General features: G+C 29.1%; 1 protein-coding gene across 1 annotated transcript; it reads right to left on the reverse strand.

Annotated features, from left to right (window-relative positions):
* Window positions 1–3735: 3735 nt before the first annotated feature.
* On the reverse strand, window positions 3736–27365 carry LOC136989289 (liprin-beta-1-like). The gene is made up of 4 exons (XM_067287410.1): window positions 27239–27365; window positions 16991–17142; window positions 6344–6588; window positions 3736–3995 (listed from the first exon to the last, which is right to left on the reverse strand). The coding sequence occupies exons 2-4, from the start codon at window positions 17067–17069 to the stop codon at window positions 3969–3971; spliced, it is 351 nt and encodes a 116-aa protein (XP_067143511.1). The 5' UTR covers window positions 17070–17142; window positions 27239–27365; the 3' UTR covers window positions 3736–3968.
* Window positions 27366–27651: the final 286 nt, after the last annotated feature.

Raw genomic sequence — 27651 nt, forward strand, 5'->3', positions numbered from 1 at the left:
CATACAACTTAAAAGTGCTGTATGTAATGCCATACATATAACTTTTTAATGTTATTGCAAATTTCTCACTGCACAGTAACTTTTTGGACACTACAAACACTGAAACATTTTTTATATGCATTACTGATTTTTTAGGGAATGAATAGAATAACTTCTACAATTTGATGAAAGTTACACATTCTTAAAACATTTCAAATTTTTTAGTAGTGCAATTAAAATACCATTTCAACTGTTCTATTTCATTTCTCTATATGAAGTCTGCTTCTTCTCAAACATTCTGTTAGCAAGTCAATGAAGTCAAAGTAGCTTTATTACATTATTACTTTATTACATCAGTGTTTCCAATATTGAGTATTAAAACACTTTCCAAGGATACATAGAAAACATATTGTAATAACTAACAAATGTAATTTTAAATTAGCAATTTTCTCAATTTAAAAGTATTTACGAAATTCAAAACCTTCAAGGCACAGGTCATGACATCTGCTAACTTTAGTTTCAAGTTTATTTACAGTATTTTATATACAGTAAAGTATAAAACATCCAGATTTGTTTATCAAAAAATGAATACCCTTTCAATAGTAACTTCATTGTTGATGTTCTTTCAGCCTTGCATTGATGATTTTCTAACATTCATTCAAAATTTGTAATTTTTTAATTTTGAAATTATGATTAGTGTATTTTATGTTTAAATAAAGTGATCCTGTAAATTATAGTTTGAATCTTTGTAAATATTCCTATATTCCTTATAAAATACTGGCTTGAACTAAGAATACCTGAACTTGACTTGCAGTGTATGTGGAATTTACAGTACTTAAAATTCAAATTCACAAGTATGTTTAAAAGTTCAAATATGTTTTAATAAAACAATTACATTAACCTGACAAATTTTCTATTTGAATGCCAAAACCTACGAGACAAACAGAAGGAAAGAAATCGTGTGGTTGCAACTCAAATATGGAGGAATATACAGGGGGTGCAAAGGTATACAGTTTTGAAAAAAGAAAACAAGCACAATACTCAATGCATTTATTATATAAACAAATGAATGTTACACACACATGTAATAATAAGCACAGCCTTAATCCCTCAGGTACTCAAACTGCTTGCTGTCGTTATTCACACACTTATCTAATTGAGAGCAGACACTCATGCACACTCTGGAACAAAGGTCACCTATCTAAACCTTTGATAGAGGCTTAGATAGGTTTAGAAAGGTAAATATATTATGATTAATGATGCCAAAAATATCAAAACTAAGGGCAACTAACTTAATGTGCTAATAATTTTAATGAATTAAGCATCATAACACTAATGTGAGACTACTGTATACCTACTTTTGCACCCCCCGTATATAGACGCAAATGCTAGAAACTCTCTTGTTCTACATTTTTGCATTACAATAAATTAATTTTAAAAAATAAGCATATTTTGGCTATATAATAAAATTGAAAATAAGTTTAAAGGTTGCTACAAATTATAACAAATGAGCATAAAAAAGAAAACACAGAGAAAAGCTATATTAACAATAAGTAAAATTAAATTAACCAAATTTAGTTTTTATGAGACTGACAAAGGAAGGAAAAAAAAACACTCCAATACTAACCACACCTATGCTATTTGTCTGTCTAAGATGTATACATCCTGTTTGTTTATTATTGAAAGTTTATTTCTTAATACAGTGTTTTTCAACCTTTTTCTAATACAGCACCACCAACTTGATAATATTTTCTTGCAACATCCTAATTCTTTATCAATATAGAGTTATTGCAATTTTTGTACTATTAGTAATACAAATAATGCTGCTCAGTACTATATTTCACAATACTTTTGAAGTGTTGTAGCATCCTAGTATGTCATAGCACCCAGTTGAAAACCATTGTCTTGTCCTAAGAGATAATTGTTCTAGAGACCTGAATTGGGAGGTTTCCCATTCAGGTTTCTAGAACAATTTATCTTCTTAGACAGGACAATGATTTATCTTCTAAAAGTAAGATCAGTTTATTCCATTATGCTTCTGTTTTTCTGTCTGAACCATTGCATTAAGGATTGTTCTGGTTGATGCTCATTGACCTTAGACTGTTTTATTAAAAATTGAACTTAAGTCATTTATTTATTTGTAATATATTTATAATATATGCAAACATCAGTAACAAATGGTAAACATATGTATGTTGTAAAAAAATAAAAAAACTTATTTTTTCACCCAATTCCATAAAAGTATACATAAAAGCATAAAGAGTCATTTTCAGAGCATTTGTGTAGCTAATAGAAAGCAATAGAAAAAATACTTTCCGTCAATGACAGAAAACCTGTGAGACGTGGAAAAACAAAACAGTCCCATCAATATCCAGCTTTTGTAGGTTTCACTGCAAATTAATAATTAAAAAAATTAATAAGTATGAAAGAACTGTTGAAAACTACTTCATAACATTCTTTAATTATTTTCAATTTATGAATATTTAGGGATACATAAAATTTTACATTTTCCTTTAGCCCTAAATAATTTTTTTTTTTTTGTAATTTAAAACAATTCTTTGTAAACAATATTTAAGAAGTTGGAACAGCCATTAGATACTGTATTAGATACCAAATACAATTTTAATAATATTATAATTTAACGAACAAAGAATCCATTACTATAAACTGTTAAGGAACAAAGTAGTTACATAAATGCAACTACAGTGGGTGATCAGTTAATGAACAAATCGGATAACAAACACTTTTGCGAAAGATTTTTATGTTCAGACAACGAACACATGATCAGATAATGAACATCTCACAGAACAAACACAAGAAGAAGCAACATAAAAAATAATGAATACTGATTGGTCTTCCCTTGTCTTCAGGCAACAATTTGAAACTTTTTGGAGCACGGGAGATGTCAACATCGATGCTCAAGCCGGTATATACAGATTAGATAGTATTCCTCCAAACTTTGAAACTCTCCCTTGTAATTCCAGCCTTTTATTTCTCTGACAGAAACAATTTTTTTTATAATATTTGCAAGACTGTCGGGCAGGCACTTGTTAAGTTTTGCCATTTGTACATGAATAGAAGGAACTATAGATGAATACAGACAAATTTGGCAAGAACTATCATTTGATGTCTAACACAGGATAACACACAACAACTTGTAAGATTTTACAAATAAAAGCAATAAAAGTAAGTCTTTGGTAAAAAAAAAATACATACAAGCAATTGGATATTGGCAGAGAATGGACAAAGTGCTTAGCAACACTCAGGCAGAGAAATCTGTCAGTGTGGAATATTTTCACCTTGAACTGCAATACAGAACTCTCAATGTTTTGGCAGCTCGTTACCAAGTGACTCAGGTGCAGATCAATTCATTCCTCCCTCAGAACAACTGTGTTCATCCTTTAAGTTTTGGACATGTGTATATTTCTATAAAACTTGAATATAACTATGTTTTAAACAAATTGGTTTTTTTGAAGCAAACAATTTTAAATTCAAGACTTATTTCAAAATTGTATTTTTTTTTCACGACTTTCAGCTAAATACATCTTAACATGTATCAATATCATATATTAATCCTAAAAACCTTAATATTTATAATTTCCATTTTTGTCCAAAATAATTAATACTACTTTATCATTTTGAAGCTAGTTGAAACATTAATTGTTGGGTTATAATAATTTTTGACTGTAATAATTTAGTTTGTAAATTCTGAAAGAATTATAAAAATTATACAAATGCTTAATGGAAAAAAAGAAGTAACAATCATCACCACACTATTTTTATTTACTAAAAATACAGTAATTAAGTTCTGATATTATATTAAATATTTACATTTGCACATTTCTAAACATATTTCTGAATTATTTCTTACATACTGTTATCTAAATTTACAGTTAAAAGTGGCTATTTAATTGAAATTACCAATAAACTTAAAAAATTATTGCACATCTGTCATATAGAAACTTCACAATCTCACTTAGATCATATCTTCAAAACATAGTATTAAAGATGTTCAACTATAATAGAAATAACCATTAAAAAAATATATATAAAAACAAACTGTACAAACAACAGATCAAGAAAAATGTAGTGAAACCTCCTAGACTGAAATAATTATTAAATGTCAGTAAAAAAGCCAGTGAGTTACATAGTGTTGCCACCTTTTCAAAATTGCTGACCCGAACGGCAAGTCAGGTTTGTTCAAACAGAAGTCCCTGACACACGCGCAATGTTATTTTACCATGCGAAGAATAACATGCACACCAGTTCTAAACCAGTTAGGGACTTGTGTAGGAGCAACTTAAATTGAGAAATGAAATAACTTAGCTTTAAAGAGCTGAGAAAAAAAAAAAAAGGTCAACAAATTGCAGCATACGTCAGTGGCAAATTAACTTTTGGTGAGAGTGTGAAGTCTTTCACTGTTAAAATAAAGTAAATTTATAAAAAATATTTGTTAATACTTTGTTTCATCATAATTTCACAATTTCTATGAAATCCCAAACAAAATTAATTGTTAACCCAGACAATGAATTAAAAAAGGACTGTCCGGGTGAAAACCAGACAGGTGGCAACACTAGAGTTACAGAACTTTCCCAGGAAGAGTTAAAAATTGTATGGCATCATTTGTTATGATATTTTATTTAAAAGTTTTTATACTGTTAATTATTATTATAAAAAGGTAGAAAGCTTGATTTTGAGGGTAGAATGAGTTTCATAAAAAATTGTAAATGATAATAATGAGTAGAATCTTCATTAAGTCCAACCCACTCAAGATATCATACATGACTCCCCTCAATTTCTGCATCCTCTTAACCTTTAGCCAAAATTTAATAGCATCAATCCCATAATATGCAAATCTCCCTGAAAAATTTCAAGAAGTTTTCACAAAAAGCACAGGAGTTATGAAGCTTCAAGGTGGGCAAACAAAATTATCCCCTCCCCACACACATCAAAATATCCATACATACAGAAAAACCCCTAAATTTTTTTGCATTTCTCAATGTTTCAAGATCCAAAGTCCAAAAATGTAAAAATCTTGGGATCATTTTTTGATCAATCACTATACTTTCTTTCCTTCTGTTATATATAACAACCAAGAAAGTAAAAATCTTTTTTAACTTTCAATAATTAATTTTCAACTTCTACAGATAAAAATTTTTTAACAGAAGTCTAGAAAAGTAATTTTTTCCAGACTATAAACTCTCTATAACATTTGTTCTAAAAAACAAACTCCTCTCCTCACACATTCATGTATCTAACAGAATTTTTATGCAATTTTTGATTGATTATTTTGTATATAAAGTCTGTAAATAACACAATAAAAAAACTTTTGCATATCAATTTTAACACTATAAAACTTTATGAGATTAGTCAAATGATGTATTAATTACATTAATTAAAATATTTATAGGTGGCTCATAACTTTTAGAATAATTTTTGTTATTATTATTATTAAATGATTAATTAATTAATATTCCATTGCCTCCAATAAATAAATATTATAATTACTCAGTAAAAAATTAATTTAATTAGTAAATTTTAATAATTAAGATATGAATTTGATTAATAACTAATATTCACTCTTATAAGATAAACTAGGATCATTATTTCTTCATTGGTTTTTCATGGCAGACTATGTAAAGATCTTGTTTGAAATTATATAACATTATTATTCGTATAAAGATAATTATTAATTTTACATGAAAAACACAAATGTAAAATAAATTTTACTGATGCATAATTTTATTTCTTGTAATTCAGGAAAATTTTTTAAAAATATTTAATGTTTATTTATATTTATGTTTATAATATTTATTTATTTTGACGAGGCCAGGATCATCCACACCACACCCCTTATACACCATTTGAGATGGATGGAGGCAGTACACATACACAAAACCGCCCGGGATAAAAAATGTATTAACAGCAAAGAGGAGTTATCGTTATCCGTCGCATGGCAAATGCTTATATATGATGGATGACATTACAGGAAAGTTTCCACTTCCGCCCATGCGCAGCGGTGACGACATCCGCACGAGTAACATTTCAAATCTTGCGCACGGCTCTTTCGAAAATCTGTTCCATTGAACGTTTTTTATAAGTTGTCCGTTTTTTCACCTGATGAAGAACTTTTATGTTCGAAAACGTTTGTGAAAATCGTAATTATATGTGATAACGCACCGTTCTTGGTTTTTTGAGTGAGTTTATTGTTTATTTATATGTTTACATGCTTATAAACTTCAGCCAGTTATTTCAAAATAACAAATAAATTACTTTTGGAATCAAAACAAAAACTTGCAAAGTTGAAGAATAAAATTTTTTAATTTATATTAATAATCTTCCTTATGTCTATATAAATTTTTACCTGTTTTGTATATTCAGGAGGTAGTGAATGTTGTAGCCAGCGTAATAAGAAATATCTGGTGTCTGGATCAATTTCTTCTTTCATAGCTCTATTGTCATTAGCATCATTTCCCATATAAATTTCAACAGCATCTCGCAACTCCTTAAGCAAATTATTGACTGTTCTGGAATGATTTTCATGCAGTTTTGTTCGGAATGTACAAGAGTGATTATCATTTACACCATCATGGAATTCTAATTTGGTTCCTAAAAATATATTAATTAAATATTTCTATTAATGAAACACAATTACTCATTATAAAGAAAATCAATTCAACTTTTAAATTTTCATATAAACTTATTCAGCTATCATTTTACATTATATTAATTTGTATATAAGAATTGATTATTATTACGAATGTAATTAATAAATAATCTTTGTATTAATTAAACAGGTTTACAGTAGTGGTCAAAAGTTCTGCACCAGTAATCTGAAAATCAAACATGATACTTAAAATGCTATCACACTGCATCAAAATGATATGAAGACTACAGAATTCTTACCCAGCTTAAAGCTATTCTGATAAGGTTTAATAAAGCATTTATCTATAAGCAGTCATATTCTTATTTCAGTAGTGCAGTATTAATTGATAATCATTATTTTTAATACCATATTTTTAATGAATTTATGCAACTCAGAAGCTTGCTAACAGCATTTTTTCTATTATAATGACATATGGCAATTACAGCCTCAATCAGTTGCTCTTTTAAATGTGTTTTGTTGATGAATCTTTTATTTTTAAATTCACCCAATGACTTTCAGTATAATTAATGTCTGATAACTACAAAAACCACTAAAGTATTTTTATTCCCTTTCATATAAACCAATATGTTGTCAACTTTTAACCAATGACAAGGAGCATTATCATCCTGGAAGATAAAATTTTATAAACCCATGTCTTGTGCAGGTGGAAACATTTGGAATTCCAAAACATCCACAAGTTTGGTTCAATTCGTTGTGCCATCAACAATTTTCAGACAGTCAACAACCACTGATAAATACAGGATAATGCTGTATCCTGTACCACTATTATCCAGCAACAAACGTAATTATTTCCTTTAGGAACAGAAATATTTACACAGTTGCTTCATCCTTGAAAATTACATGTTTTCATTGTTCAACAATCCAGTTTTTTTGTGCCGTTATCCAAGCAAGTATTCTGAGATACTGCAGTTCATTTAGGTGGTATTTTCTTGTAGCTTTTTATCTATTCAGGCTTTTTTGTAGTCTAAAACAAACAGTACTCAATAAATAAAACTATATTTCCTTACTGAAGAGACAATATAAAATAAAATAATCAACCATTCCAACTTCAGCAAAAATTCTTTAATCCTAAGAACGTTTTCAAACGCATTAAGCGTCCATCTTCAGTTACATCTTTAAATTAAATATGAAATTCGAACAAATATTAAATTCGAACAAATATTACGTAAATTAACGGTACGATTACAATACATAAATAAATACATAAAAATAAAAAATAAAAATAAAATAAAATAAACAGGATTATCGTAATTTTACAAAATTATGCCAATATTTCATAAACAAAAATAAAATAAAAATAAAAATAAAACAAAAAAATAAAAACGAAACAAAAAACCAACGTGCGGTTTAAACCAATCGCGGATTATCGCAGTATTTCTTTACAATTGCCTTCATCCGTCATTAAAGATTTAAAACAATATCAGCTCTACGATTATCGTACTTCTATGTTTAGCCCAAATCATCGCACAAAAATTTCCAAGCTGCAGAAAGCCCATCAGCGTCCCTATAATTAATGCATTGCGTACTTCTCTGCGCCCTGTGGATTTCCAATTTTTCGAAAAACTTTATTGCGTGTCTCGATCTAGTAGACTTGATGATAGAGGCTTGGTCCCAAAAGACCGTGATGCCTTGCTGCTTAGCATAACTGGCCAGGACGTTACTGTCAACTGATTTTTCTACCGATCGCTTGTGTTCATTAATCCTCTTTTTTAAATTTCTCAAAGTTGCCCCTATATATACTAATTTAGAATCGAACCTACGATCCCTTAATGGTATCGAATAAATTCCTGTTAGTGAGTTACGCTCATACTTCATCTTATCATTCCTTAAAAGCTTGTATATGGTCGGATTACGTCGATAAATAACCTGCAAATTCCTACTCCTGGAAATCCTTTTAACCAACGGCTTAAGAAAAGGAATGTAATCGAGGATCACTTTTTCTCTTGGTTGGTTTCTACTCCTCCCACGTGTTCGGTTATGGTCTTTCTTAATGAGAGCATCTATTTTTTCTGTTCTGTAGCCATGTTGCAAAGCCGTTGTTCGGATGTATTGTAGCTCTTTAATTGTATCTAAAACATCGGTGCAGTGTGTGTGTGCTCTGTATCCACGAGCGAAATACTGCCATCTTGATATGCCCAGGGTCTGCGGAGTTCCTAGGGATAACGATTGGGACTGATGTCGGTTTCCGATAGACATTCGTGCGGATTTCCCCTCCTACACATGTTATAGTGAGATCCAAGAAATTAACACTGTTATAACTTTGCTGATCCAACTCTAGAGTTAAACCATAGGGGTTTTGATTCATTAAATCTATAAACTTTTTGATGTTGCGATTGTCCTTCCACACGATAAAGATGTCGTCCACGTATCTCACGTATAATAAAATATCATCCCCTACTATCGGGAGAATACTGCTTTCTAGCTTGCGGAGTACCAATTCGCAGAGTATATAAGACATAGGGCTACCCATCGGTACTCCTCGCCCTTGTATATAAGTTTTGTCCTCGTAGCCAAAGAAAGATGTGTGACATATCAAGTCCGCTAATTCCAAGATCTGGGTGTGGTACTTTGCAGCGTTCTTAATATTGGCGAATAAAAAGTCCCGCAAGGCACAAAAACAAGGAGGCAGCTTGATGGAGAGGTATAACGCCTTGTAATCCAATACCGTCAAACACTCCTCATTTATGAGCGTAACATCCTCAAGTTTTTGGATCAATTCTATCGAGTTTTTGATCGAAAACGGCGAAACTTGCATATTACTTTGTATAAATTTAAGAAGTACTTTTTCTATCTTGAACGTCGGAGCATTACACTTTTCTACCACAGGGCGTAATTGAGAACCTGTTTTATGCGTTTTTCCAAAAGCAAACATTCTCGGAGTCCTGGGAGCTTGTAAAGTGGCAGCATCCATATGTAGCAATTTCGCTAGAGGATATAGGGTGAATCTTATCACTCTTTGTTGCAATGCTTCCAAGTAATTATTCGGGGCAAGATGACATTCCGTGCTATCGATGTATTCATTTAACCTTTCCCTATACGAGCTACGTTTGATGAGTACAAGACCTTTCGATTTGTCCGCCTTTAAGAGAACCACATCATTTTTTTGGAGCCATTCCTTTGTTTCTTTAATGCGCTGCTGGAAAACTATATATGTTGAGTTGTCACGTTTTACTTTTTCGGCATATATTCTTGTTTTCCATCTGTAATAATCCTGTGTGGTTAATTTCATACCCTTTATGAAATTTTCAACGTTTGGTATAATACTTTCCGGGCGTATTAGAGGTGTCGGAGCAAAAGAAGGGCCGTGCTCCAAGGCGTCAATCAAACACTGCGGTGGAATAATGTTGTCCCAAGCGGTTAGAAATATATCTTTTTTTACCCTCGGTTTAATATTTTGGCATTTAATGCTCCGACGTTCAAGATAGAAAAAGTACTTCTTAAATTTATACAAAGTAATATGCAAGTTTCGCCGTTTTCGATCAAAAACTCGATAGAATTGATCCAAAAACTTGAGGATGTTACGCTCATAAATGAGGAGTGTTTGACGGTATTGGATTACAAGGCGTTATACCTCTCCATCAAGCTGCCTCCTTGTTTTTGTGCCTTGCGGGACTTTTTATTCGCCAATATTAAGAACGCTGCAAAGTACCACACCCAGATCTTGGAATTAACGGACTTGATATGTCACACATCTTTCTTTGGCTACGAGGACAAAACTTATATACAAGGGCGAGGAGTACCGATGGGTAGCCCTATGTCTTATATACTCTGCGAATTGGTACTCCGCAAGCTAGAAAGCAGTATTCTCCCGATAGTAGGGGATGATATTTTATTATACGTGAGATACGTGGACGACATCTTTATCGTGTGGAAGGACAATCGCAACATCAAAAAGTTTATAGATTTAATGAATCAAAACCCCTATGGTTTAACTCTAGAGTTGGATCAGCAAAGTTATAACAGTGTTAATTTCTTGGATCTCACTATAACATGTGTAGGAGGGGAAATCCGCACGAATGTCTATCGGAAACCGACATCAGTCCCAATCGTTATCCCTAGGAACTCCGCAGACCCTGGGCATATCAAGATGGCAGTATTTCGCTCGTGGATACAGAGCACACACACACTGCACCGATGTTTTAGATACAATTAAAGAGCTACAATACATCCGAACAACGGCTTTGCAACATGGCTACAGAACAGAAAAAATAGATGCTCTCATTAAGAAAGACCATAACCGAACACGTGGGAGGAGTAGAAACCAACCAAGAGAAAAAGTGATCCTCGATTACATTCCTTTTCTTAAGCCGTTGGTTAAAAGGATTTCCAGGAGTAGGAATTTGCAGGTTATTTATCGACGTAATCCGACCGTATACAAGCTTTTAAGGAATGATAAGATGAAGTATGAGCGTAACTCACTAACAGGAATTTATTCGATACCATTAAGGGATCGTAGGTTCGATTCTAAATTAGTATATATAGGGGCAACTTTGAGAAATTTAAAAAAGAGGATTAATGAACACAAGCGATCGGTAGAAAAATCAGTTGACAGTAACGTCCTGGCCAGTTATGCTAAGCAGCAAGGCATCACGGTCTTTTGGGACCAAGCCTCTATCATCAAGTCTACTAGATCGAGACACGCAATAAAGTTTTTCGAAAAATTGGAAATCCACAGGGCGCAGAGAAGTACGCAATGCATTAATTATAGGGACGCTGATGGGCTTTCTGCAGCTTGGAAATTTTTGTGCGATGATTTGGGCTAAACATAGAAGTACGATAATCGTAGAGCTGATATTGTTTTAAATCTTTAATGACGGATGAAGGCAATTGTAAAGAAATACTGCGATAATCCGCGATTGGTTTAAACCGCACGTTGGTTTTTTGTTTCGTTTTTATTTTTTTGTTTTATTTTTATTTTTATTTTATTTTTGTTTATGAAATATTGGCATAATTTTGTAAAATTACGATAATCCTGTTTATTTTATTTTATTTTTATTTTTTATTTTTATGTATTTATTTATGTATTGTAATCGTACCGTTAATTTACGTAATATTTGTTCGAATTTCATATTTAATTTAAAGATGTAACTGAAGATGGACGCTTAATGCGTTTGAAAACGTTCTTAGGATTAAAGAATTTTTGCTGAAGTTGGAATGGTTGATTATTTTATTTTAACAGTACTCATATAAGCATCAACACATGTCTTCCTGCCAGACCTGTCCCAAATCCATTGATGTTTTAAATCTCAATATTAAAGAATGGCAAACCAACATTCAATCATCACATTCAGTAGATAGCCTCAGTAAACTTTTTCTTTTTGATTTCCAGAGACCTGATTCCAACAAATCTTTTAACAGTATACAAGAAAGTGGAATGATCACATGCACATTTGGCAGAAATTCCACAGCTTCTAAAACCAAATTTAAACAAAATAACTTTTTGACTGGTTCAAATAGACAGGAATGATTTGTTGGTCTTAGGCATTGTCCCATTATAATGACAAAAATAAACAGTACTGTATGTAGGCAGCCATATACTGGCTACTAACTGAACTGTATCATTTTTATAGGTGAAAAGCAGATAACAGAAAAGCTGTAACAGATCAGATTATTTATCAAGCTGTAACAAGGTAATTTAATATTTATTCTAGAATTTCAAATGTCTGGATGTCAATATTTAAAATATTTATGCTAATTTAATAATTAGATATAAAGCAATTTGACTATAGGTAGGTGATTAAGCCATCATTTAATAATAAATTTAACTTTTTAATTTAAGTTTAAAATATTCTAAAAGAAAGGATTGGTCCAAAATGGAGAATGAACCCACAACTTCTGCTTGCTGCGTAGATGCATTGTCAGTTAAGCTACCCAGTCCTGTCCAATCTTTGTTTCTAGAGCTATTAAATTAATTTAGATATAACCACACCAGTCACTCATAGCACTGACTGGGAACCTCCATGGCTCTCAGCTGACACTCATGCTTGTGTCCCAGCATGGAGTGTGTGTGTGTGTGTGTGTGTGTGTGTGTGTATATATATATATATATATAAACCTGATTCAATTCATAATGCCAAATGAACTGTCAAATTATTTATCAGGTTCACTGTTGTAACAAAGCTAATTTAATGATTGCACAGATATGTATCCTATGACAAATAAATATCAAATATAATAAAAAGTTTGTATTAAATAATACAGTTAAAAAATCAAGTTTTATAATACATGATAATGAACGAAAATGAATAGATATTAATCTTTGTGTTAAGACATTTTTGTCCAAACTTTACTTATTAAATATTTTCATATTTCATAGAATTTGGTTAATTTTACTCTGTAATCTAATTAAAGAAAACAGACAATCTTAATTTTGTTTATAAGTTTCTTTTGCTATCTATGTGCATTATAACTGTGCTAATAACAATAATAATTCATTCTTGAAACAGATTTTTAATTAATTAGCAAATAATGTAATTAATCAGCAAAACAGTTAAAAAAGTTAAAATGTAATAACAATCTACAACATTATTTGAAGAAAATTAATTTTTAAGAGTTTAATGATATCTCTAATTTAAAAAAAAAATTCTTTCAAATTAACTGAATAAGCAACTAATTTTAATATACAAGTGCAAAATATAAATCTCCAAAAGATGTTAAGAAATATTATAAATGATTTTATATTTAATTTTTAAAAATTAGCTTAAATAAACAAACAATATTTTAATAATTAACATTTTCAGTATATCAATTATTGATTAAAAAAATATATTAATTAATTAAAATTTACAATGAATGATAAAATGTCACTCTTAATAAACTAACTCCATTAGTGAAAATAATTTTAAAAAAGACTCCTTATATTAAAGTTAAATAAATGTAAAATATACCTTTAGAACAGATTCAACCAAACAAGGATTGAAAATATTTGAAAACAAAAAAATATACATAAATAACGAAAATAACAAAAAAATATATAAAAACTTATATTTTTAATTGGAAAATTTGTGTTTAAAAAGACTTTTTTTAGCGTTTTTGGCAGCTAGTAGCCTCTAAGGAAAGGTCGGTTGCTGGAATTGTATTGTCTTAAACACGGAATTAAAAATGGTGATCTCTGTTTGAGCGAACTGTCTTCAAATTATTAAACATAAAAAAAGCCATCGGACAAAACGAAATTACGAACAAAAAAATAATGTCCAGACAGTTCCAAAAAAAAACTTGAATTTGCTTTTATTTCAAAAATTCTGTGTTTTATTCTATGTATTTCTGCTTTTGTTTAATGACCTGAAAGAATCTGTAAGGGCTGAAAAAACAAAAATGTTACATTGTTGCAGGCATGTACTGTACTATATAGTTATACCTACAATGTACTATACTATATTGCATCTGTATTGAATATGTACAAAATTATTTCTTGTCATTATTCCCTAAACAACACAGTTTAACAACTATTTACATATTTTATTAGATTTTATAAACAATCCAGAGATGATTTACAGTACATTCAATGTGCCTAGGTTATATGAAATACTATGCCAATTTATATAAGGGATTTAAGAGATGGAGATTTTAATATCTAAGAGATCTTGAAACCAATCCCCTCACAGATACCAAGGGATAACATACCCCCTTATTTACTTTTGCTATGTTTTTTAATTCTAATAGAATCATATTTTCCATCAAATCTAATGCACACCTGACTTTTGAGATGTCAAAACCTAAAAAAGTTATCTTATAAATGACAATAAGCAATGATAAGCAGTAAACATGATAATAAATGCATTTTTAAAAACAAAATAGGCCTAAATGTGTTTCCTGTCAGGTTTACAGCACTTTACAATGTTTACATTTCCAATAATATTCCATTTTCAGGTACAGAGAATTTGCAGACTACACAAAATTACAGTCAAAATTAATGTACAATCAATATTTTAACAGCAAGACTTCACATTGGTATGCACAAATATAAAATTTCCAAATACATAGTATCACACTGAAATATCAGTATACATATTCTTCATTATAGTGAGCAGCTTTCTACAGAAACTTAGCTTCATAGGTAATCCACTTATAGACATCATTCACTCAGCTTGCTGTGATTCAAAAGACAACCAAGCAATTCCAAAGCCAAAACAAAGTAATGAAGGAATGTATACCACATCTATACTGACAATGTTAATACAGTAGAGCATCGATTATCCAACTCAATTGGGACAGGGGTTGGTCAGATAACTGAAAAGTCGGATAACCGAAAAGTATGAAAAAATACATTATTAGTATAGTGTATTAGGCCTGGTTTAAATACTAGCCTCCTTTTCATGGTCGAGCCAATGCTGCCAGCTAAAACATGCAAAAATTTAACAAAAATAATATTAATGTAGCCAAGACATAACCAAATATTGTAGCGCCACATCACTAGCAGACATTTGAATTTGCCGACTAGAACGCGGTCGGTTAACCGATAAGTCGGTTAATCGGGGGTCGGATAATCGATGCTCTACTGTACGTGTAAATTGCCAAATGAAGTGAGAAGCAAATGATACAAATGAAGCTGCATTAAGTTGACTCTGTGACCAATTCTAACATGCATCCCAATTTTAGAGACCAGAAGTCTGATAAAAGGTACAAATTAGAATTGAGAAAGCACATTTTAGTTTAACTGTTTTAAATTATTTATATTTTATTTACTTTTCTTTAATGTATTATTTTTGTAATATGTATTATTTAATTTTAAAAAATGCATGTTGTGATGTGATTTTATATTCTTTTAAATTACTGTATTTCCTTGATTTTAAGAAACATTTTTTAATGCATTTTTTGTTTCTTCAAAATAGAGTTGTATCTCGGAATCAATGATGCCTTACATCTTCATTCAAAAATAACAATCAGAAGACATATTGCAAGCAGATATGTGGTGGTATGACATTTTTGGCTATTGCTGGTCAACAGTTATATCAGTTAAATGTACTGGTAAAGAGCTCTAAATCTTAACTCCTTTTTAACATCTAAAATAGCTTGAAGACAACATTATAATACAGCATTAAAATAAATAGTTAATTTACACACAGAAGAGCATGGAAGTAAAACTATGAAACATCACTGTCTCATGACACTTCTGTCGTTTTTTTAATTTCTTGTTAATTAAACTTTTTCCTTCATAAAAAGAATCTTAAAATTCAATTTCAAACTCTTAGTACATCTTAGAATTGAGGAAATACAGTATTTTATAAACATCAACAACAATCAACACCTGATCCAGAACCTGTTACTGGAGTGTTCTGTAAATAATACAGTTTATCACTAATGTTTTCCAATGTAACACAAAAATAGAGGACAAACACAAACAAAATGCGCATGTCCATTGTAATGACTTTCATCAAGCATACGTTCGATTTAATTTGAATATTCACATTCTTTTTTTTTGTGTTCCATAGTTCCATTGATTATTCAGCATATTTCACCCAAGGAAGAATTATTTAACAGTTTGAAAACATTAGTAATAAACCGTATTATTCACAGAACACACCAGTAACAGGTTCTGGATGAGGTGTTGATTTTATAAACTGATGTTTAATTACATAATTATTTATTTTGGTTTCACTTTGTTTTGCATTTTGTTCATGACTTATTACATCAGGAAATTAATCTATAATTCATTTTATTAATATTAGTAAGAGTTAAAAACATTTTGTAAAATTGAATTTCCTACTTTAAAAAATAATTTCTATCTTTGTTAATATAACAATAAATAAACATTTAGGGAAAAAAATGCATTTATTTTAATTACTACTACAATTGAAATTTACATTCTAACTTCAATTAAAAAGGCAAATGGTATTTTTACAATATAAAATATATAAAGGAAACTAAGTTGTTTTCATTTCTGTCATGTTTTACATAATTTTGCAGAAGCATAGCTTCTAACAAAAGGCCATCTCTACAAGGGAAAACTGCTTTTTTTCCTGGTGGTTGGACATGATGGAAATGAAGACAACTTAGTTTATTATATATTTTTATATTATATTCTAACTGCTTTATGTACTGTAGTTAGTATATAAATATTAATTGTCATGTACTTTCTTCACTAAATATATTTTGGAGCACAATATATTTTTTCATTCAATGGATAAAGAATGAAAGAAAATAATTTTTATGAAATGAAAAAGTAAACACTTAAAGCAATACAAACAGTCAAAAAATAAGGCTTTACAACCATTACCTAAAATTGTTTAAAGAAATATACTTTTATACAGATTTAAAGAATATCATAATGCATAAAGTCAATAAACAAATTAATTAAAAATTAATTTTTTCAAATCAAATTAATGGCTGAATATCATAATTTACCTGCAATAATGCCATCCATCTGTTCTAATGCAGCTGCCAAAACTTCACTCGCATCTAATTGTGTTCCTAAAGTACTCATTGCTTCTAATGTTTTTATGTTAAAACTTTCTAAAAAAGGCACTTTAATATTACAATTTACCAATGACCATAATCTGAAAAATTCCATTAAAAAAATCAATTAATTAAACATATCTTAAAAATTATAATGTTATATTAATAGTATTTGAAGTAAAAATATATTTATTCCAAATAAATTTTTTCATCATCATTTCAAACAAGTATTAAGTACTTGTTTGAAATGATGATTTTCAGCAAATTACTAGCAATTATATGCTAAATCACTGTTTTGTTAATAATTAATATAATGTAACAAAATAATTGATAATAAATCTTTGCAATATATTAAACTCATTTCTAAAAATTTTTATATATATAAAAAAAATTCAAACTTGGTCCTGAACTTTATCAAATGTGGTTGAACCAATTCTCACAAAAATTAGCATACTTATTCCACTAAAAGTGTGGAAAGTTTTCACATGTATTTTATTTATTTTTATTTCTTACATAGTAAAGAAAAATTTAAAGCATGCACATATAATCATCTTTTATTGTACAGTACATTCATTAGCAATGAAGATTATTTCATTTCTAATTTATCCTCATTTTGTGTTAAATTATACTAATCATAATTGGATACGTAAATGAGCAAGTCTTGCACCAAATAATGATAATGTGGATCTGATAAAACAAAAAATTTTCAACATTATACCTAATAGTTCATGTACTTAAAATCAATTGACACTATTATGGAAGATGATGACTTTTTATACCCAACTGAATATTTAAATAGCATACAACAAAGTGGTATGTCTTCACATATACTCTCATTAAAAAAGGCTGTACTATTATGCTACTGAGGAATTTAAGTGCGCCACATTTATGCAGCAGTACATATCTTTGCATTAAAAACCTTTCATCAAATTTTATAGAAGCTACAACTATTACTGGTTGTGCAAAGTGAGAAGACATGTTTATTCTGCATATTCCCATCATCTGAACAAATATACCAATTTATTTTAAGTGACTACAGTTTGCTGTCAGGGTATCTTATAACTATGAAAATCACAAGGACAATCACTCAAATTTACAGTTTATTTACAAACTCTATACTTTGGTCATGGCCAGTTGTACAACACCTGTTCATGAGAAGGCTTGCCAAAAAATTTGTTTGTTTATGCAAAACAAAAAACAAACAATATTGTGTATAAATCAGTTTTGTAAAACAATATAGATTTTTTCCTAATTATTTCTTTTCATAAATACTTTCTTCCAAACTTTTTAAATTACTTTGACAATTAAATACTTAAAGAATTAAGTCCTCTCAACAGAGCTACACTTCTGGTCTAAGTTCCACCCTAAGCAACTAGTATACAAATAAATAATTTCTAAAATTAGATATATTTAAATTAATGAAAAATAAGTTTGAATTTTACAAAATTGTTCTTAAACATAAATATAATAAAGCCCTTGCTAACTCATACTAATAGGGGATGAAGATTGTCAGAGTTTACAAAAGTCCAAGTTAGCACGATGTTTTCTCTGACAACATGGAAAATTAAAAGGTGAATTTACAATAGAGTAATTTATTACAATCAACCTCTATACAGAAGCTTTACTGAGCTTTAGTAGGGTTATGCTACTGAATTTATTATAAGAAATGAGCTCAGAAAATTTTGTGACAGTATAGCATATAGCAATTTATACTCTAGTAATTTATCAATTACAATTAATATAAAGCACAGTAATGTAAAAACTTCCAGATACTAAAAAACACTTGCTAATTATACTTTTTCTACTGTCCAAAAATTTTAAATTACAGTACAATTTTTTTTTAAATTTGTCCAAGTTATGTAAAATCTAAGTTGGTGGGGTTTAATGTATTACACAACACAATGAAACAAATTAAATTCAGAAATTCATAACCTCACTATTCAGATATCAAACTTTTATATATTAAAAAAAAAAAACACTACATTTTTTATTACTTTAAAATAATTTCAAAATTAAATTTCTGATACGAATCCTTAAAAAAATCTAACATGCTTATTGTAAAACTTTCACAGTAAAACAGTATTTGAATGAAATATAATAGTTTATCAAATGAATGTAATCAATAATTTAAACTAAATAATATATTTTATATATATATAAAGGAAATGATATGTGTGATGAAACACATGATGAATTGTCTCTTCTCACATATTTTAAGACCTATTGTATACTGATTTCTTCGTATGAGGTCATACATAATGAGATAGAATATGAATGAGACAAAGTATGTTAATAATTTCCACTTCTATTACTGTATCATTATAAAAATAGGTAGAATAAAAAAGTAGGAATCAAAATTCAAATTATATATTCATTCTACCTACTTTAGAAATATTAATTCTTTATGTATTAAATTTGTTCAACCTGAAGATACTTGTATTGTGAAAATGAAAGTATTTACTTGAATTTACTAAATTTTTTATTGTATCATCAATTATTTGTACTTTAACTAAAACCAGACCAGAAAAAAATATAAAATTTAATTGACACAACATGAAGCAATTACTATTCATGTTTATGTAGTGTAAGTTTAAATACTATACTTACTTTTAATAAATACAGTAAGTTATGTTTAACACATAAAAACATATATTTTATGTAAAATTCTTATGTTTATATTGTCATTTATTAATGATAAAAATAATATTTCTTAGTATATACTTTGTTATAAAATTAATATTAAATTCAAACAATAATTAAAACATGTTTGCATTAACAAAAAAATAAATGATAAGTGTGGTTTTAAAGATGTATTTATATAAAAGATATATAGTAAATAATATTATGTCTAATATAGACATTAATTACTGTTAAGGGAAAAATTACAATCATGTATTCATTATTTTTCATTCTACAAAACATTTTCAAAATAAAATACTATACAGAACATATTTTCTTAAAAAATAGTTTTTTATACTTGTTTAATTCCATGTGAATGGTTAATGATTTTAATATGTGATGTCATAATATTCTTGAGGAAACAACTACCGTATTTTATGGACTATAAGACGCACCTGAATTTTGGAAACAGTTTTTCGAAGAAAAAAGTATGTCTTATAGTCCATAAAATACGGTATGTATCAGCATAAAAAAAATTTTTCCATCTTTCAATATTCCTTGATAATATTTCTTGAATAACATCACAAGTTGAGTTTAAAAAAGAAGTTTTCCTTGAACTGTATTTACAATTGTTATAGAACAATTCTAAATGCATGCAAATTAGTCTTCTGTTATCATTAATTAAACCTTCTATTTCAAAGTAACACTGTTTTGAACTGCTGTTATAACTGAAAGCAGTTGAAAATAGAAAACCAATTTAAAGATAAAGATAAAACAAATTAATATTTTCTAAAACTAATTAATCCAATCTAATTCAGCTATGAAATTATTAGACGTAACAAAGATAATTACAAGATAAGAGATCTAAAACAGTGCCATGTTTGGAGACCATTCCAATAACAACTACTCTTCTAACCTGTTACCAGTGCATATTCTTTCTTCACCAAACTCATAACTCCCAAAAATAGGTCTTTACAAACATTTTTGAACCCCAAACTTCAGTTCTTCGTCAGGTAATACGAATTTCGTTGGAATTGTCTTTCGAATTACTTTCAAGGTTAGAAGGGTTAGGGGGTTAGAAAAGGTTAGGGATCACATCAGGTTAGAAGAGTAGTTGTTACTATTTTCAGGTGTCAAGAAGGAGTTTTGGACCATTCCAAAACTCCTTCTTGCACCTGGCAAAACTCCTTCTTGCTTCTCAAATGGCACTCATCTCATTTGAGAATTACTGATAAATTTCGAATTTTTAATAACAACAACATTGAAACAAAAAGTTTTATTCATATGACAATGTCTTTTCAATATTTACATCATGTAAGCATTGGCATCAATCTGTATACATATAGGGAGATTAACACCAATGATTCATAAGAAAATTTTCTCATTGTTTGGATTTTAATGAGTATAAAAAATATGGTTATATCTGTTGTATACAGTATATTCATTTCTGATCCTAATTTTTATAGTATGGTATAACATAAAAATACATATATATCTGGAAAGGGAAAAAATTTGCCAGTAATTATTATGAGGAGGATATGTCACCTCTGTCTCTTATGTATGATAAAAGTATTCCAAATTTGCAGGTAACTGCCAATCAATAGAGTTGATGGAAAAAATGAAAGAAATTGATTTGAGAATATCTCATCTGATAATTATCTTTTATCATCTTGATAAATGGATAATTTATTTTATTTTGAATTTCAAAACAATTTGAGTTTCTATAGCCATTTCTATATTCAAAATTTTAGTCACACTAAATTAAATAGAAAATATGTATTAAAATAGAAACTTGCTGTTTTTTTAAAATCTTTTTATTAGAAATTCTTTTCAATCCATTATTTTAAAAAGTATTTGATATAACTAACCTATGTAATGATAATATATCAATTTTATATTATTTTTATATTTCTTCTTGCAAATAATTTTATAAAAAATTAAACTGAATATATTTATTATATGTTTATTCTTTAATGCATATTTTAGTTAAATTCATTTTTTAAACACACTTGTAATAAATATCTTCCAAAAAGAATGCTACCATTTTAAATTATTGTAATTATGTTAATTATTATCCAAGATCTTGTAATGTACATTAAAACATTGAAAACTGTACAAGTCTCACATTTGTCCATTACAATTTCTTAATGTGTGTACATCCAACCAATACCCAAATTCTTAATAATAAATGACGCTTTAACTCACGGCTTTAATTTAGATAGAGTTAGATAGACTAATAATAGGATTTAACAATTTGGAGGGCTTATCACACCAAGGCTGACAGAAAAAAGGACCAGATCTTTTACAAAAAAATTAGTCTTTAATAATCACTTTCAAATTTAGGTAAGGATGCATTTCGGATACAAGGACCCCTCATCAGCTTACAAACACATAGCACCAACATATAATTATAATGCTAACAGTTGACCAATACAAAGGAATTTTTGATACATACAGTGCATAAGCCCTCCAAATTGTTAAATCCTATTATTAGGCTATCTAATCTCTATCTAAACTCAAATTCTTCCTGACTTCTATAGCATATCCGTTGTCTCTACTCACACAGTAGCCACAGTTCTACAGCTATTGCAGATTACTCATGTTGCACAATAATGAGTAATTCCAACTTTGCAAACTGCAAAGTTTAAAAACACTTTCTCTGATGTGGGGTCATCTTTCACTTGTGGAGCATCCTAAAGATAATAAATAGATAATATGTTCAAATGCAGATAGGAAATGAAACTCAGACAGTTACTATATTGATTGGCATACATTACATACATTCACTAGCCAATGAATTAGAAACAGCAGTTTAATATTTTATTGAACCACCTTTAGCTCTAATTACCTCATTTATTCAATTTGGCATGAATTCTACAAGATGCTAAAGTGCTTCTAAGTCCAATGTACACCAGGCATTCACTAGACTTTCTTTTAGTTTGCATAGATTTGATGGAAGCAGACTTTGCTGGCAGATCTGTCATTCTACCATGTCCCATATGTTCTCAATGAGATTAAGATCTGAGCTCAGTGGTGGCCAGGATGGGAAGCAAAAGTCATCTTCATGCTTGCTGAACCAATTAGTGAACAATTCTTGTGCAATGGACAGTAGTGTTGTCATCAAAGAAAGAGCTGTCACATGCAGCAAAAAAAATGCAACATTGCAGGATAAACTTGATCGACAATAAAGTTCAGGTACTCATTGGAAGTCACCCTACCTTCCAGGAATATCAGTAGACTAGTTCCGTTCCAATAAAACATACTCCACACCATGACATCCCCATCAGAACCTTGAGTCATGTTAATGAGGCAAGCAGGGTTCATTGCTTCATGGGACTCCTTCCAAACCCTCTGTCTATTGTCATACAGAATTAGGTGTACCATGATTCATCTGACCACATTACTTTTTCCCAATCCTCAAATGTCCAATCATGGTGTTCTTGGAACCACTTTAGACAAACTTTCCAGTTTTTCGCAGAAAGCAGTGATTTTCGGATAGGCCTACAATTGTTCATACTGATTCTTTTCAGTTCCCTGTGGATGGTTCAGGTAGATATGGGTCAGGGACAAGATTCATTAAATTCTTATGTCAATTGCAGCACAGAGAAAGTCTTTTTTTTCTAGTGTCTGAAAAGGCTAGTGAGACTTTCTCTCACTAGCCTTTTCAGACAATGTGGTCACATTCCTGATTAACTGTTAATCAGGAATGTGACCAACTTCTTTCAGACATCAACTGCAGGTTATTTTTCCACCGATTGAACACTTTGGATATCTCATCTTTGGAAAAATCATCAGCTCTACAGTTCTTGATATTGTGGCTCCAGCGAGGTGGGCACCCAGAATCAGTCCTTTTTGAAACTCTATCAAATCCTTCACTTTTCCCATTTTCATAAACTTAATGACCATACTAACCAACAGTATTCTTAAACAAGAGCTTATAAACATGTGGTAGCTCACATAACACAAGTGTTTTGCAATATAAGCTGCAAAATTACATTTACTTAATATACATGAGGGTATATAATTGATTCGCCAGTGAGTGTACTTCTTAGATAATAACAAACATAATTACAGGAATTGAAAATGGTAATGTCCATTTTGGAAGCCCTCATATTAAATGTTATAAACATAATTTTATATTTATTAAAACCAATATTAAAATTTATAAGTAACCACTTATTAAATATACAAACAAATATTTAAGTATAATACAAACAATAGATCAGGAGGGGCAAACAAACCTTTTTGTCTGCATGCCAAATTAAGCATATTCAACTATTAAAATATTTACAGTTTTGAAGCTTACAGTTCAAATAAATATTTTTAAAAAAATAAAATGAAAATATTTTACTAGAATAAATTAAAAACACTAATGAAATAGATGACTGAGCCTAATATAAAAGCAAATTAATAAAACTGAAATTGGTATAAACTGAAATCAAATCACAATTTTAATATCAATTATATGAAATTTATTTCATTAGAATGATTTTGTTGAATTGATTTTGGAAAATTTCAGATAGAAGATTTACAATATATATAATATAATTGCAAATATTATATATTAATAAAAGCATATATTTTCAAAAAATTCAAAACAATTACTGGTAAATTTATTCAACATTAACTTATAAAGGTAGAAAAACTGAAGCTGAAATTTCTTTTTTTTTGACATAGTAAGTATATATAGAAATTAGCAAAAAGCATTAAAAACTATTATTATAACAATCATATAATTTTATCATAAGACATATTTTCTAAAACTTTTACAATAAATTATTATTCTGTTATTAAATATGCATTCAAAGCTGAGTAAAAAGTAAACATTACAACTCAATTTTATCACTATGTTAAAGATACTTAGCTTTAATCTATGAAAAAGGTTAAGATGATTGGAAAATAATCAAACTCAAAAACTATTTAAAAAAAAAAAACAGTATATTTTGGTCATATCTATGCAATAATAATGTTCTATCTCATTGGTACTTGAAGGAAAATTTACACTACACATGGCCAAGACATATATCATGGCTGGATACATTGAAACTTGAATCAAAATTAACAGAAATAATAAGAACAGCAGAAGATAAAGTTTGCCAAAGTGGTTGCTGATGCTGATAAGATTTGGTCTGAGATAAAGTAACACAACACATGGGCAATCTGCCAAGAGAGGTGCTCCTAGGAGAACTTTCTGTGAAATGACCCCTATTTAGATCTTACAAATGTGAAGAAAATCTGGAAAACTCCGCATGGCCAGCCAGTTGGTAAAGCACAAACCTAGGACCAACTACTAGTGTTTGGGTGCATTATCCACTTAGCCACTGGTGTGCTCTTATGTTGATAAATGATAACACCTTAAGAAAAAAAATACAGCAACTGTGGTGTAATTAAATGTTTAAAAACATATATTCAGAAAATGTGATAAATTTTAATGCTTGTTTTCGTTATTTATATTTAATAAATTTATATAAATTAGTAAATATATAACTATATTTATTTACAAAAATTTTTATATACAAAATGTGAATACACTTCTGAACAATAAATTTTAATTATATCTGTAAGATAAATTTTTTTCTTTTTATACAATAAAAATAATGAAACAACACAAAATCTTATAATTGATGATATTTACTATTAGTTATCAATATGTTCACTACAGGGCCAGATTTGAGGCGATTGGAGCAATTGGTGCCAATCAGGTCCCACATCACGTCAAAATTTATATATTTAAAAATAGTGCATGTTATAAAAATAAATATCTAGGTATATTATTATTAAAAATAAAACAACATATTTCAATATGTAAATTAACAATTAATTAATTTTGTTATTTAAAGTTTGAGGGGCCCCGCAAAAAAAAATTCAATTAGGCCTCACACCTACTGGATTCGGCGCTGGTTCATTACAAGAAATTATTCTAATATCTCTCTCAAATATTGATTAAAAACATGCTTCATACTTGTAAAATGTGATAACAGCAACCAATTAAGATTCATTTTACATTCAATTGAAAACCTATTGTGCTATACTTCACACACACATCACCTGTTAAATATTAGAATTATCATCAAATTAGTTTTAACTATTCATGCTAAATGTTAAAAAGTCTAACTCTAGCCATTAAAACTATACTAGAAAAATATTTATGTTTCTTTTCCTTCTTTTCTTTGAAAAATATAAAAAATACTTCATTAAACACATTGTTTTTGTCCTAAAGTCAAAAAACAAAATTAATGCTAATTTAAAATCTAGTGATTCAACAAAAATAAATTGTTTAAATGTGGCATAGGTAGTTTACAAGTTAAGATATACTTGTACAAATACAGTACATTATATAGGTGAGACTAAAAGACAATTAGCAGATAGACTTAAAGAACATGAGGCAGCCATAAGGTTTTAAAATTGTTTTTTAAATTTAAAATTTGTAGCCTGAAGAGGGATTGGATAATACCAATCTGAGATGCATTGTTAAATAGACAAATAAAGTGAATTGTTTAAATCTTGGTCTCTGTTTATTGCAAATAATTCAGGAAGACATGATAAAGATCTCCAGACTCATCATTAGAAGAAACGTTTACTCGTTAAAAAGTCTGTTTATAATTTTCATTAGTTTTATATGCTTGTAATAATATACAAAAGTGTAAAGTAACACTAAAATAGAAATAAAAAACAAATATTTTTTGTATGTTTTGTGTAAAATAGTTAATCAAGAGTAATAATGTAATTTGGTCACGAAATCTTCATTATTATAAATGTGTAAGAAATATTTACAACAGGAAACAAAAAATACTAGTGAGATGAGGTAGAACAATAGCAATAATTTACCTCAAAGTTAAAGCTGATTGATTGATTGATTTATGGCAATACCACACAGGCAATCCACGGAGAAGGGATACCTCCCAGGAGGACTTTCTAAGGGAAACTGGCCCTATTTAAATATTAAAGGCATGCATGAAGAAAACTCAGAAAACTACACATAGCCAGCCCAATGGCAAGGTGAAAACTCACAACTATCAGTGTTCAGTGGAGTCATCCACTCCGTTTCCAACAGGCTTTAAAAAAATAGAATAATGTAATTTATATACTTCTATACTATTTAATTTCATATTAAATACATATTTTACCTGAACAAAATAAATATTTTAATGATTATACGAGTTACTTATCACTATATCATCACAAAAGCATAAATTTATCAATAAAAGAAAAAAAAACAATAATAATATGACATGGGTGGAAATTACTTTAAGGTAAATTACACGTATGAAATAGGTAAACAAATTACTTAAAAGTAACTTCTACTATAATATAATATACTGAAATTCAATTTTACTATTGATCTTTATTAAAAATTCATGTAAAAAGACTCCTAACACTTGAAATCATTTACAGATCTTACAATTACGAAGCCATTCAAAGAATGTCGTGACTTAATCGTTTAACTGATTGATATATGAAATTAACAATAAAGTTCTCTTTTGAAATATTTATTAAACAATTATCTCGTGAATATTCTAGTTATAAAGTAAATAATGTATAACGTACTTCGTTTCAAATAAATACTCTTTCTCTTACCTTCGATTATAAAATTTACGAATGACTGAAAATAATTTAAAAGTCTATAAAACAAATAAAAACTGATAGCATCTATCTATACTAAATCAACTGATGAATGTTGAAGTTTATGCTATGCGCCACCTATAAAATTTTTTTATTTTTCGTTTAAAAATAAAAAATTATTTTTAATTACTTTATACTCTAATATAAATATTTATTATTATTATTTAATAAGAATATTATTATTATATGTTATTATAATCAAATACTCAGGAAAAACTAATCTGTGGAATAAATTAACTTTTTTTTTAAACTCTCCGCCGCATGGGCACTAAGAGGACCTCTTTTAGCAAGCCCATTATGAATTTGGCCAGGACCACAATGGAGAGACTGGGTAATGAGGGACGGGCGTCGATTTATCTGTCGGACAA

This window comes from Centruroides vittatus, unplaced genomic scaffold, assembly GCF_030686945.1.
Source record: "Centruroides vittatus isolate TY-2023 unplaced genomic scaffold, ASM3068694v2 scaffold_464, whole genome shotgun sequence".
Classification (NCBI taxonomy): Eukaryota; Metazoa; Arthropoda; class Arachnida; order Scorpiones; family Buthidae; genus Centruroides; species Centruroides vittatus.

Excerpts from the sequence above, each read along its gene's own strand:
- LOC136989289 (XM_067287410.1), bottom strand. The coding sequence starts at position 17,069 with ATGAGTACTTTAGGAACACAATTAGATGCGAGTGAAGTTTTGGCAGCT. Across the intron at positions 6,589-16,990 it reads GATGGATGGCATTATTGCAG|GAACCAAATTAGAATTCCAT; the intron begins GTAAATTATGAT and ends ATATATTTTTAG. Across the intron at positions 3,996-6,343 it reads CTCCTGAATATACAAAACAG|TTGAACATCTTTAATACTAT; the intron begins GTAAAAATTTAT and ends TTTCTATTATAG.